Here is an 11,797-nt window from a genome sequence, read left to right on the forward strand (position 1 = left end):
CTCACACCAGTGAGAATGGGGAAAATTAACAAGGCAGGAAACCGCAAATGTTGGAGAGGATGCGGAGAAAAGGGAACCCTCTTGCACTGTTGGTGGGAATGTGAACTGGTGCAGCCGCTCTGGAAAACTGTGTGGAGGTTCCTCAAACAGTTAAAAATAGACCTGCCCTACGACCCAGCAACTGCACTGTTGGGGATTTACCCCAAAGATACAGATGCAATGAAACGCAGGGACACCTGCACCCCGATGTTTATAGCAGCAATGGCCACAATAGCCAAACTGTGGAAGGAGCCTCAGTGTCCATCGAAAGATGAGTGGATAAAGAAGATGTGGTTTATGTATACAATGGAATATTACTCAGCTATTAGAAATGACAAATACCCACCATTTGCTTCAACGTGGATGGAACTGGAGGGTATTATGCTGAGTGAAGTCAGTCGGAGAAGGACAAACATTATATGTTCTCATTCATTTGGGGAATATAAATAATAGTGAAAGGGAATATAAGGGAAGGGAGAAGAAATGTGTGGGAAATATCAGAAAGGGAGACAGAACGTAAAGACTGCTAACTCTGGGAAACGAACTAGGGGTAGTAGAAGGGGAGGTGGGTGGGGGGTGGGAGTGAATGGGTGACAGGCACTGGGGGTTATTCTGTGTGTTGGTAAATTGAACACCAATAAAAAATAAATTAAAAAAAAAAAGAGACAAAAATCTTGAAAGTATCAATAGACATCCAGAGGTTATTTCTATAGAATCTACTGGAAACTTGCCTGAGTGATTATGGGCTTTTGGACTGCAACTATTGTTAGACTGCAACTATTGTTAACTCACATTTTATTAAAGGAAGAATGTAAAAAAAAAAAAAAAAAAAAAAGAACCAAAAAAACAAAAAACAAAATTAAGAATGAGAGAGATCACATCATTGTGGATTCAATATATATTAACAGAACAAACAGACTATCAGAAAGAGCTTCACACCAATAAATATGACAACTTAAATGAAATAGAAAACTCACTAAAGAACAAATAACCTAAATAGCCCCGTACTGATTTTTCAAATTGAATTTTTAGAAGTGTCTGGGTGGCTCAGTTGGTTAAACATCCATCTTTTGGTTTCAGCTCAGGTCATGATCTCAGGGTTGTAGGATGAAGCCCCACCTTGGGCTCCAGGCTCAGTGGGGAGTTTGCCTGAGATTCTCTCCCTCTGACCCTCTCCAACGTGCTCACTAGCATGTGCGCACACCCACTCACGCTCTCTCTCTTAAATGGATAAATAAATCTTAAAATTGAATTTGTATACAAAACTAGGGAAAACTAAACTAGATCAATGGACTGTGTCAATGTCAACACTATTACATTAGTTGTAATATTATATTACACTTTTGCAAAATATTACCATTGGGAGGAACTGGGTAAAAGTGTATAAAGACATCTCTGTATTATTTCTTATAATTTCATGTAAATCTACAATTATCTTAAAATAATTTTAACTAGAAAACAGCAACAACAAAAATTGCGCAAGAAATCAAATATAAAACAAAAGGCATTTGACAAAATCCAACAACCATTCCTGATAAAAACCTCTTAGCAGCTAGAAATATAAGGGTGCTTCCTCAACTTGATAAAAGTCATCTAGAGAGACCAACATTTAACACTAAATGACAAAGGACTGAACGTTTTCTCCTTAAGGATCTGGAATAAGACAAGGATATTTGCTCTCATGTTTTTAATTCAACATTGTATTAAAGGATTTAGCCAGAGCAAAAGATATCCATACTGGAAAAAAAGTAAAACTGTCTTTATTCTTAGACAACATGATTGTCTATGTAGAACATCTGATAGAATCTATTAAAAGAGTCTATATAATAAGAATTGGTAAATTGAACTTTGGCAAATTCCAAAACTTCTCTTCTTTCCCTTAGAAAGACACTATTTAGAGATGAAAAGATAGAACATACCTGAGAAAAAGTTACTGCAAATAATGTATCTGATAAAGAAATATATTTTTATTTTATTTTTTAGAAATATATTTTTAAAAATCCTATTAAGTACTATCAAAGCTCAAAATAAGAAAACAACTCAAAGCAGGTATAAGATTTGAATAGATTCTTCATCAAAGAAGATATGGATGGCAATAAGCACATGAAAATATGCTCATCATTAGTCATTAGGGAAATATAAACTAGAGCTACAATGAGACGTGGGTACATATCTATTGGAATGGCCAAAATGAGTAAGACTGACAATATTAAATGTTGGTGAAGATGTGGAGGAATTAGAAATCTCATATGTTGCTGGTGGAAATGTAAAATGGTACAATTATTTTGGAAAACCGTTTGGCAATTTTTAAAGAAGTTAAACATAAGTCTATCATACAATCTAGTTATTCCACTCCTAGGTATCTACCCAAGTAGAATAATGTGTATGTCCACACAAAAACTTGTATACAGATGTTCATAGCTTTTTCAGTAATAGCCTAAACTGGAAGCAATTCAAATGTCCTTAACAGGTGAAGGAATAAACTAATTGTGGTACAACTACACAACTTCTTTTCAGCAATGAAAAGAAATGAACTAGTGACACTGTAATGATATGAATGAATCTTAAGATAATTATGCTGAGTAAAAGGAACCAGACCAAAAAAAAAAAAAAAAAAAAGAGAGAGAGAGAGAGTACATCCCACAGGATTCCATTTGTATGTAATTCCACAAATTGAAACTAATCCATGGGAACAAAAAGTATGCAATCACATTTTAAAACTTTAAAAGAAAAAAAAAATGTCGCTCTAAGAAGCAGCACGAGAAGGAATAGCATATATTAGCTAAGTACTGACCTTGGCAACTGCACATCGAACAGCCATTGACCTGTCAGTCAAGAGAGACCTGGCATTCTTGTAAATATCACGATGTGAAGAAGCTGCTGCACCGCCCAGTCCATTCAGAACCTTCTGTAGACTCATTAAGATTTCACTTCGCCCTTGAGACTAGACATTAAATAAATCACAACTATGCTGTAAAACAAATTCCATGTTTAAACAAGAACACACCAAGACACAAAAAGTTTCCTGGGTTTTGTGGTCTCATAGTCTTACCTTTACAGGGTAAACAGTAAGTAATAAAAAATAAAAGTATCCTAGAAAGCACCTGAGAGGTAAGAGTAATTATTAACTTCTATTAAATAATATCTTGCTGAGAAATCAAGTTACAACAAGAAAACAGATTGTAATGTTTCCACAACATGAAGCACAACTTAATGAGAATGTGAAAACAATTTCAAAGACTTCAATATCGTATCTCAAGGGTCCAAATTTTCGGAATGTGAACAGTTAAGAGAAAAGTAGTTAAAAAGTAATACAAACCATCTAAAAGAAGACCCATCCAATACATTTAAAAAACCTGTCACAGAGATAAACTAAGCCTTCATCTTTTTATAACTCCCCAAACTCATTTTCATACTCTCACAGTGCTTGGTTCTTATATCTTAGAGTGTACTTATTCAAATACAGATGTCTTCCACTAGACTGTAAGCTTTGAAGAGGTCAGAGACCGTGTCTTGTTCATCTTTGTATGCTTCCTGTCTGACAGTATGTCCTCAATCACTGTTTAATAAATGAATTGACAAGTAGTTCCCAGAAGAGCTGTTGTCCAAGAAATCTTTAGCTTTCCAAGACAAAAGAATTAGATTGTAAGAGTGCAAGGCTTGGTTAGTTTTAGTTAACACCAAATTGACATGACAAAATAGAACTATTTTTACTCAATATTAGCTGCTGTGGATTGAATAGCGTCCTCCAAGAAGATTAATTCAAGTCTTAAGCCCCATTGCCTGTGACCATGACTTTATTTGGAAATAAGGATTTGGGGATGAAATTAAATAAAGACAAGGTCCCACTGGATTCAGGTGAGCCCTAATCCAATCACTGGTATCCTGCTAAGAAGAATTTGGATGCAGAACACAGATGCAGAGGAAGAATACCATGTGACAACAGAGGCAGAAATTAGAAGTGCATCTACAAATCAAGGAACACCAAGGATTGCCAGCAACCACTAGAAGTTAAGAAAGCAAGGAAAGATTCTTCCCTAGAGTTTTCAGGAGGATGGCCCTGCCCACACCCTGATTTTGGATTTTTGCTTCTAGAATTATAAGACAACGAATTTCTGTTCTTTGAAATCACTGTGGTCATTTACTACCCTAGGCAAACCTAGGAAACTAATATATTAGCTATGGCACAAAAATAAAACAGCAATGCAAAAATTTCCATAGGCTAAATAAAAAATAATAGGCAAACCTATTTTTTGCCAAGGAAAAGCATTCTTTCTCTTCCCACTGAAATATAACATACATTAAAGAAGGAGCAAGTGATATTTTTTTTGCAAGTAATAATCTTAAATTACCTTCTTGCTCAGCAGTACGAGTACCACAGGGACAGAAAAAAAGGCAAACATATATTTTTAACTGACATCTAACTCCTGCCACAAGCAAAACATTTAAACAGTATTTGTTGTAAAACTTACCTCTGCACTTTTCAGAGATTTCAAAAGATTATTCACTGTCTCTGGAAATGCACTTCCTAACATTCTCCCCATTTTTTCATAAAATGCTCCAACACAAGCCACTGCAGCCCTGTAAGAAGTGATGTCTTCAATGTTCAGGTTAATAATACAATGTCATGGTATCTTTCTGGTTTTCAGAAATCAATTTGTATTTGTGCAGGACACTTTTGGCTACAAATCCTTAATTTTCACCTTTCAAAAACATCTTGTTTATTGATTCTTTTTAAAAAAAAAGATTTTTATTTATTTACTTATTCATGACAGAGAGAGACAGAGACACAGACAGAGGCAGAAGGAGAAGCAGGCTCCATGCAGGGAGCCTGACGTGGGACTCGATCCCGGGTCTCCAGGATCACACCCAGGGCTGAAGGCGGTGCTAAACCGCTGGGCCACCAGGGCTGCCCTATCGATTCTTTATAATCACAACAAATACCATAGTTAACCAAATTGTATTTTTTTAGGAATAGAAGAGAATAAATATATATTCATATAATAAATCATACCCCTCCTTTGGAAAGAAACTCAAGTTTTCCTTTCATGAAGACTTCCCAAATTATGTCAATCTGCAAGGATTCCTTCTCTTCTCTCATTATATGTAACACTTAATGGCAACCACTCATCTTGATAAAATTATGTCATTTACTGTGCTTTGACTTGATCATTTAAATGTATTTTGGGGCACCTGGCTGACTCAGTCAGTAGAACATGTTACACTTGATTTCAAGGTTGTGAGTTCAAGCCCCACATTGGGCGCGGAGCCTACTTAAAAAATAAATATAAATAAATAAATAGAAATGTGTCTATCTTATCTTGCCAATGGAAATGTAAAATCTGGAAACAGGGAATCTATCTTACACATTTTTTTTTTTTATTGCTCAGAGTTCCTTTTAATATACAAATAACAGTGAACAGTTACTTGTAAAATTTAATCTAAATGGCTTTCATGGAACATTTGGCTATACAGAGAAGAAATGTAACAAAAGCCTATCTCTTTAGGACAGAGGAAATCACTCCATCATCAGTTGTATGAATAGTAAGTAAATGATAAGCTGTGAGTTTAGTTTGGAGGCAGGAGTATGGGATAGGAGTGAAGAGTGTAATCTTTGAAGTCTGGCAGATCTGTGACTACATCCTAGAACCCATCACCTAATAATAGCTGTCCTGAGCAAGTTATTCTGAGGCAGAGACATTATTACTATCATATATGTAATAAATAGTAGAATCAGGGAGCCTATCTTCACCTGGTTGACTTTAAATCCTATGCTTCTTTCAATATTCTAGGCTGATGACTAAACTAAAAAGGACTGAGGTCACGTCAGAATATTTAGGGAATTCCTAAACGGAACCCATGAATCCACTGGGAAATACCTATGAATAATAAGAAATATATAATAAATTCTATTTAAGCAGAACTAGAAAGTGATATGTGGATTTGCTAAGTGGTGGAGATCTAAACTACCAATATATTAACACAGCTTCAAATTCCAAAATAAACTGGAAAGCACTAGTGCTCTCTCATTTCTTCTAAAACTTTTGAGATCTACGTCTATCCCAAACAACACAAAATCTAAGCACAACACACCTATGTAGTTGAAAATAGACCTAAAAAATCAGTGTCCAGGTTCAGAATAATCTTCCTGTTTCCTCTGTAAACTATTACACTGGCCCAGTCCCCTTGCATGGTGTTCTAGAGATGTATCCTTGGCCATTCTCTGTTCCCAAACAGTGACTCTTTCTAGGTAACTTTATCCCTACCAAAGGGTTCCTAATCTCCACTCTCCTTGCCAAAACTACATTCTCAACTCAGAGCTCTGAAATCCAGACCATGACTTCAAACTACCGACTATACACTGTCCCTTGGATGTTCCCTCCTGTCCTGCAAATCAGCACACCCAGAAGTGAACTTCTCATCTTCCTCCTCACGACTCATTCCCTTATCTATTTTGCATCTTTCTGTAAAGCACTATAAAGTATAAAGAATCTACTTTTGCTTCCAATGAGAAGTTTCCTTTGCCTAGAAAAATAGGTTGGCAAACTACAGCCTACAAGCCAAATCTGGCCCATCATCCAGCCTGCCACCTGTTTTTGTAAATAAAGTTTCATTGGAACACAGTTATTCTATTTATGCACAGTCTGTAGCAGAGGTGAGTAGTTGTGACAGAGATGTATAGTCCACAAAGCCAAAAATAGTTACTATCAGGCTCTTTTTCATAAAGTTTGCCAATCCCTGGTCTATCACATCCATCTTCCCATCTTAACCACTTGTTTGCCTGAAATCCAAGTGCTCTTCCCTGTTGTTGATCTTTGGCTGATACTTCTTTGACAGCCCTTCCTTGGCACTGAGCTCCCCTTATAACACAAGTGAGCTTATTTAGATGTTACTTTCCCCTTGACCACTCTCCTCTTGTACCACATCTGCTGATTTTCTTATCTGACCCTTTCATAGGACATACCCTATAGCCATTATTATCCTTAAGACTTGCTCTAAAATGTATGGGCCAGGATCTGGGTAAGGCCCTGATCTAAAGGTCAGCAAACTTGCAGGCAACATGGCCTCAATATCAGCTACTCAATTCTGCCACTATCACATGACAGCAGCTGCCACCTGAATGAATGGGCATTTCTGTATTTCAATTAAGCTTTATTCACAAAATAGGCAGCAGCCTATAGGCTAGTTTGCCCATTCCTGTCTCAATCGCATCACCTAGAAATTCTTTTCTTTTATCCCAACCAAGAATATTTTCTCCATCCAAATTTACCAAAAAACCTCCATGCAAACTGCCGACACCATACCAATGCTCTGTCGTTTGCTAAAAGTCCCAGTGACAATGAAACATATATTGAGAAAGAACCCCTTTCCCAGACCTGCTCAGAGCTTTCATTGTCAAGCACCATGCCTCAGGTTCTACTGACCTGGGGGTCTTTATAATCACTATTTCCTTAGTAAGTTACTGTAAAAAAAAAAAAAAAAAAATGGCAAAGTAAGTACTTACAATTTTGTTGGTAAGTAGGCTGCAGTGTCATCTTTATTTCTGATAATGTCATTACATTTATCAAGTGTTTGAAAGACAGTAAAAGTATCCCCAATGCTATAAAGAGCTGCAAGATTTTTAGCTAACAATTTTCGTGTAGGTGGTCCAGGTGAACTACTTATTAATCCAGTTAATTGTTCAACAAGTTTTTTCTGTTTTTCCTTTACATCAGTCTGTTACAAAAAATAAAGAACATTATCAGTTTTTCTTATATGTGCCTTTGTCACCTTTTAATCAAAATTTTAAAACACTTAAAAAATTAAAATCTACATTAGGCATTAAACCATAAATGAAAATTTTCAGATAAGGAAAAATTTGGTAAGAAATGAACCATTCCTTTCCAGACTATATATTATCCTTCCTTCCCCTTCAATGCCAAAAAGTTAGCTAACAATAAATGTGACTACTCTAGATCCAAAAAGTTTCCACACCAACTTACTAAGAAACCAAGTCAAAGGATGTAAAATAATGGGTATATGGACAACTGATGTCTTAGAACCTAGCAAGGCTGCCTTGTAAAAGCAAAGTCAGTAGTTTGTAAGTTATATAGGTCAGTGAAGAAAACTGAAAGAAGCTCTAAGAGCCAAAGACAGAATAAAAAAAAAAAATCAGATATACTTGTAATCAATACCAAGAGTTCATTCAGAAATGCTTATTGTGCCCTTATTACATGCCATGCACTATTGTATGCACTGTGGTGAAACAGTGAACACAACAAAGTCTCTGTCCTCGTGAGTTTATATTCTAGTGGGGAAAGACAGTTTACCAAATAAATGAAGAGTGTGAGCTCTTCCTATTTTGTACAGATTAGTAAGAAAAGCCCTCTGAAAAGAAGTGAAGGGGTGAGCTATGCAGATATCTGAGATAAATACATTTCAGGCAACGGGAACAAGGGCAAAGGTGGAAGTTTGCTTAGTTGAGGAGAGCAAGAGGCCAGTTTGGCTGCGGCAGAGTCAGAGTGAGGAAGCAGTGGGAGATGAAGTCAGAAGGGTAGAAGGGACCAGACTGTATAGCATCCATTACATACCATTGTAAGAATTTTCTACTTCATTCTGAGTAGGAATTTGAAGCACAACAGGGACATGATCAGAGTGCTTTAATAGGCACATTCTGAATATTGAGCAAAGAACACTCTACAAGGTACATGGTTAGAAGCATGGTGAGCACTTAGGAAGCTGCTGTAATAATCCAGATGAGAAATGAGGGTGGGAACAATGGCACTGATGACAAATAATTGAATTCTGGACATATTTGGTGTATAGAACCAATAGGATTTGCTGATGAATGTGATGTGAAGTTTGAGAAAAAGAGAGAAGTCAAGAATGACTCTAAGGTTTATGACCTGAGCAACTAGAAGGAAAAAATATTCATTTCCCGAGAAGATGAGCACTAGGCAAAGGACATGTTTGGGATGGGGAAATCAATAATTTGGCTTTGAATATGTTAATTTTGAGATGCTGTTTAAGAGAGAAAGAGGTAATTGGATATCTCGAAGTCATTATCTTATAGATGGTAGTAAAAATCGTGAGATTATGGTATTATTAAAGGAACAGATACTTGTATATACTCATATTTTTCAATTTCACAACAAAATTAAAAATATGGTAAGTGTTTCAAGGTAGAGGATCAACTATGTCAAAAGCTGCTGATGGTCAACTGAGGCAGAATACTGATCACTGGTTGGAAGAATTTGAGATCACTGATGACTAGACAAGACCCATTCCAGTGGAATGGAGGCAACAAATATTGTTAGAAAGTGCTTAAGAGAAAAAATAGAAACTTTGAACTCAGGATCGCAAATGAATCTATACATTAACTTTGTCTCTCCAGAAATACTACTAAAACTATACTGAAGAGCAACACCCCCCCCCCAAAAAAAAAGCACAAATCTACAAGAGCAAAGAAAACAGGAAAAACAATCAACAGAAAAAATGTAGAAGCCAAGTATCCCAATAGGGAAAGCTGAGAAGACACCCAACTTACAACACAGAATCCCATAAAGCTCATGTTTGTTTAGTCGTTGTTGTTTGAAGCTGTAGGTGCTTTCAGAGGAGGGAGTGAAGTTGTGCCTAGGACTGGAGGAAATGGTTGAGAGTCTAGAAGCTGTAAGGCTCTCATACCGTTCTCCATTCTGGACTTAGGGAGCTCAAGCACAGCTGTGGGCTGGGAAAACTGCACTGAACAGGGGGATTAAATGAAAGTTTACATACTGGATGTTGAAGTCTCTAGCCTTCTCCCCCCAGCTCCTAGAATCGAGGGAGCTGGTAATACACCCTAGGACACTAGAGTAGAAATGTCTCTTCCAGGGAATGAGTAGCTAAGAGAAACCTATGATACCAACATCAGGGGATCCTCAAACAACAGGACTATCCTACAGTGAAATACAGTTAATGAACTTCCCTGCCCAGAGAACTTATTACTCATTCCCAAATTTAAGCAGACAGTAAAATATGATCAGGTATGTGAGGAACCTGCCTAATTTTAAAAGCAGGTAATAAAACATACACAGAATGAAAAGCAACCAGAATAAAACAGACTGTGTAAGAAGAAGAAAATAGAAAAAAAAAAAAACCTATTATCCTATTATAACTCCTCAGAGACATAAGTGAAGATATTCAGATTGCTAGACAGCACTGAGGGACCACCTGAAGTTGGAGATAAATGTATTTAAAATGATGGCAGTCACATAATCATATTTTTCTCCAGTCACATTCAGCTGTCCACATAGAGACATGAAGTAGGCAAAAAGCTAGGTTCAAACAAGATTCAGGTTTTGCCACAAAATGGACAAAGGACAGATAAAAATTCCTATTCCAGTGTTACATTCTCAATTCCACAAGTGACCCACAACCTTTCCAAAACATAATACTTGTTTCTTCACAAATCATGAACATACAATATTCTTCATCATGTAAACCCAGCTGGAAAAAAACAAAAACAAAAAAAACACCATACCTTGTTGGCAGCAACCAAGACTTTATCGAGAAATCTCAACCATTCAAAGATAAAAACCGGTCTCTTTGCTTCAGTGATTTGAGCCAAAGCTTCTTCATTTAGCAATAAACTGTGGGCTAGCTCCATTGCTGAAGTTTAAAAGTCACACCTTAACAAATTAAAAAATACTTGTAAGGATTTTTTGAAGGGCAAGCCTAACGAATGTAACCAGTAAGAAATGAAACGTATGGCTTTACTTCTCACTTCATTTGGGGGAAATTTTCACAATTTCCTTGAGGCAAAGCTGATGAATCTAATTCTAAATGGCAAGGGTAAAACAAAAACAAACATAAATGAAAGCCATGCTTGGTTTGGAGGAATGAAAAAAAGGGGTACAATGAAAATTAAAAAGAAATTTTGCAAATAACGGGGCACCTGGCTGGCTCAGTCAGTAGAGCAGGCGAGGCTTGAGCTGGAGTCGTGGGGTCAAGCCGCTCGTTGGGCGTAGAGATGACTTAAAATAATATATATGTACTGCAAACAGGGTACTATTCCGGAAGAAAAATGCGTAGCAAAACACATGTCATTAACCCAGTCCATAAATGGGAAAACTGAAGCAGCAAGATCAAACACAGACCGGGCCTGACAACCCAGCCTCCTCTTTTTCCGCCCACTGCTCGGTGCACAGCACCCTGACCCCCACCCCTCGCCTCTCGGCCCCGAAGCACATCAAAACTCCCAGTATAAAGATGTCACACTGGAAGTCTCCAAAATTTTTCCTACAGGGCCCGGGCGAGGGAGGCCAGACCCCGGGGCCAAGCTTCAGTGGCAACGCCGGGCGGCGGGGGAAACGCAGCTCGCAGACGCTGCGCGCGCGGGGGTCGGGGGTCGGGGTCCAGCCGGCTAGTCGGGGCCCACCGCGGCGCAGCGCCCCGCCCGGGGGAGATGCACGAGGCCGCCGCAGGCCTGGCCAGGGCCACTCGGGCTGTCACCCACAGGTGGCGGCGCCTCAGAACCGAGCCCGGGGACTGAGGAAGGGGAAACGCTCATTACAAACTCGATTTTCCTCCCCGGGCCTTTGAAAACGTACGGGGACGAAGAGGGCAGGGGGTGTGTGCGTGTCACCGTGCATGCTTCGGCGGCAGACGGGGGTGGCCTCACCTCCTAGTCTGGCAGGTGCGGAACAGCTGAGTTCCGGGGCCGGCAGCGTCGCCTACGGACCCGGATGCCCCGCCTCCCGCGCGCTCGCCGGCAGGAAACGAAGAGAGCGCGTGCGCGGAA

General features: G+C 38.5%; 1 protein-coding gene across 4 annotated transcripts in view; it reads right to left on the reverse strand.

The window, feature by feature from the left end:
• The window catches only part of HEATR5B (HEAT repeat containing 5B), a 99,749-nt gene extending 87,985 nt beyond the window's left edge, over window positions 1-11,764 (reverse strand). Inside the window, exons 1-5 of one of the 4 annotated variants that reach the window (XR_007402971.1) lie at window positions 10,952-10,972; window positions 10,538-10,685; window positions 7,544-7,755; window positions 4,512-4,620; window positions 2,834-2,983 (exon numbers count right to left, since the gene is read on the reverse strand). Coding sequence is in view for 3 of the 4 variants with exons in the window: in XM_025454178.3 (XP_025309963.1) it covers window positions 2,834-2,983; window positions 4,512-4,620; window positions 7,544-7,755; window positions 10,538-10,663 (597 nt within the window). In the remaining variant the exon portion in view is untranslated. Of the gene's footprint in view, window positions 1-2,833; window positions 2,984-4,511; window positions 4,621-7,543; window positions 7,756-10,537; window positions 10,686-10,951; window positions 10,973-11,606 lie in introns of those variants that run through there. The other 3 variants (XM_025454178.3, XM_025454180.3, XM_035700832.2) reach the window with 3 other exon arrangements.
• Between the last annotated feature and the right edge of the window lie 33 nt (window positions 11,765-11,797).

The sequence above is a fragment of the Canis lupus genome, chromosome 17, assembly GCF_003254725.2.
Source record: "Canis lupus dingo isolate Sandy chromosome 17, ASM325472v2, whole genome shotgun sequence".
NCBI classification, from domain to species: domain Eukaryota; kingdom Metazoa; phylum Chordata; class Mammalia; order Carnivora; family Canidae; genus Canis; species Canis lupus.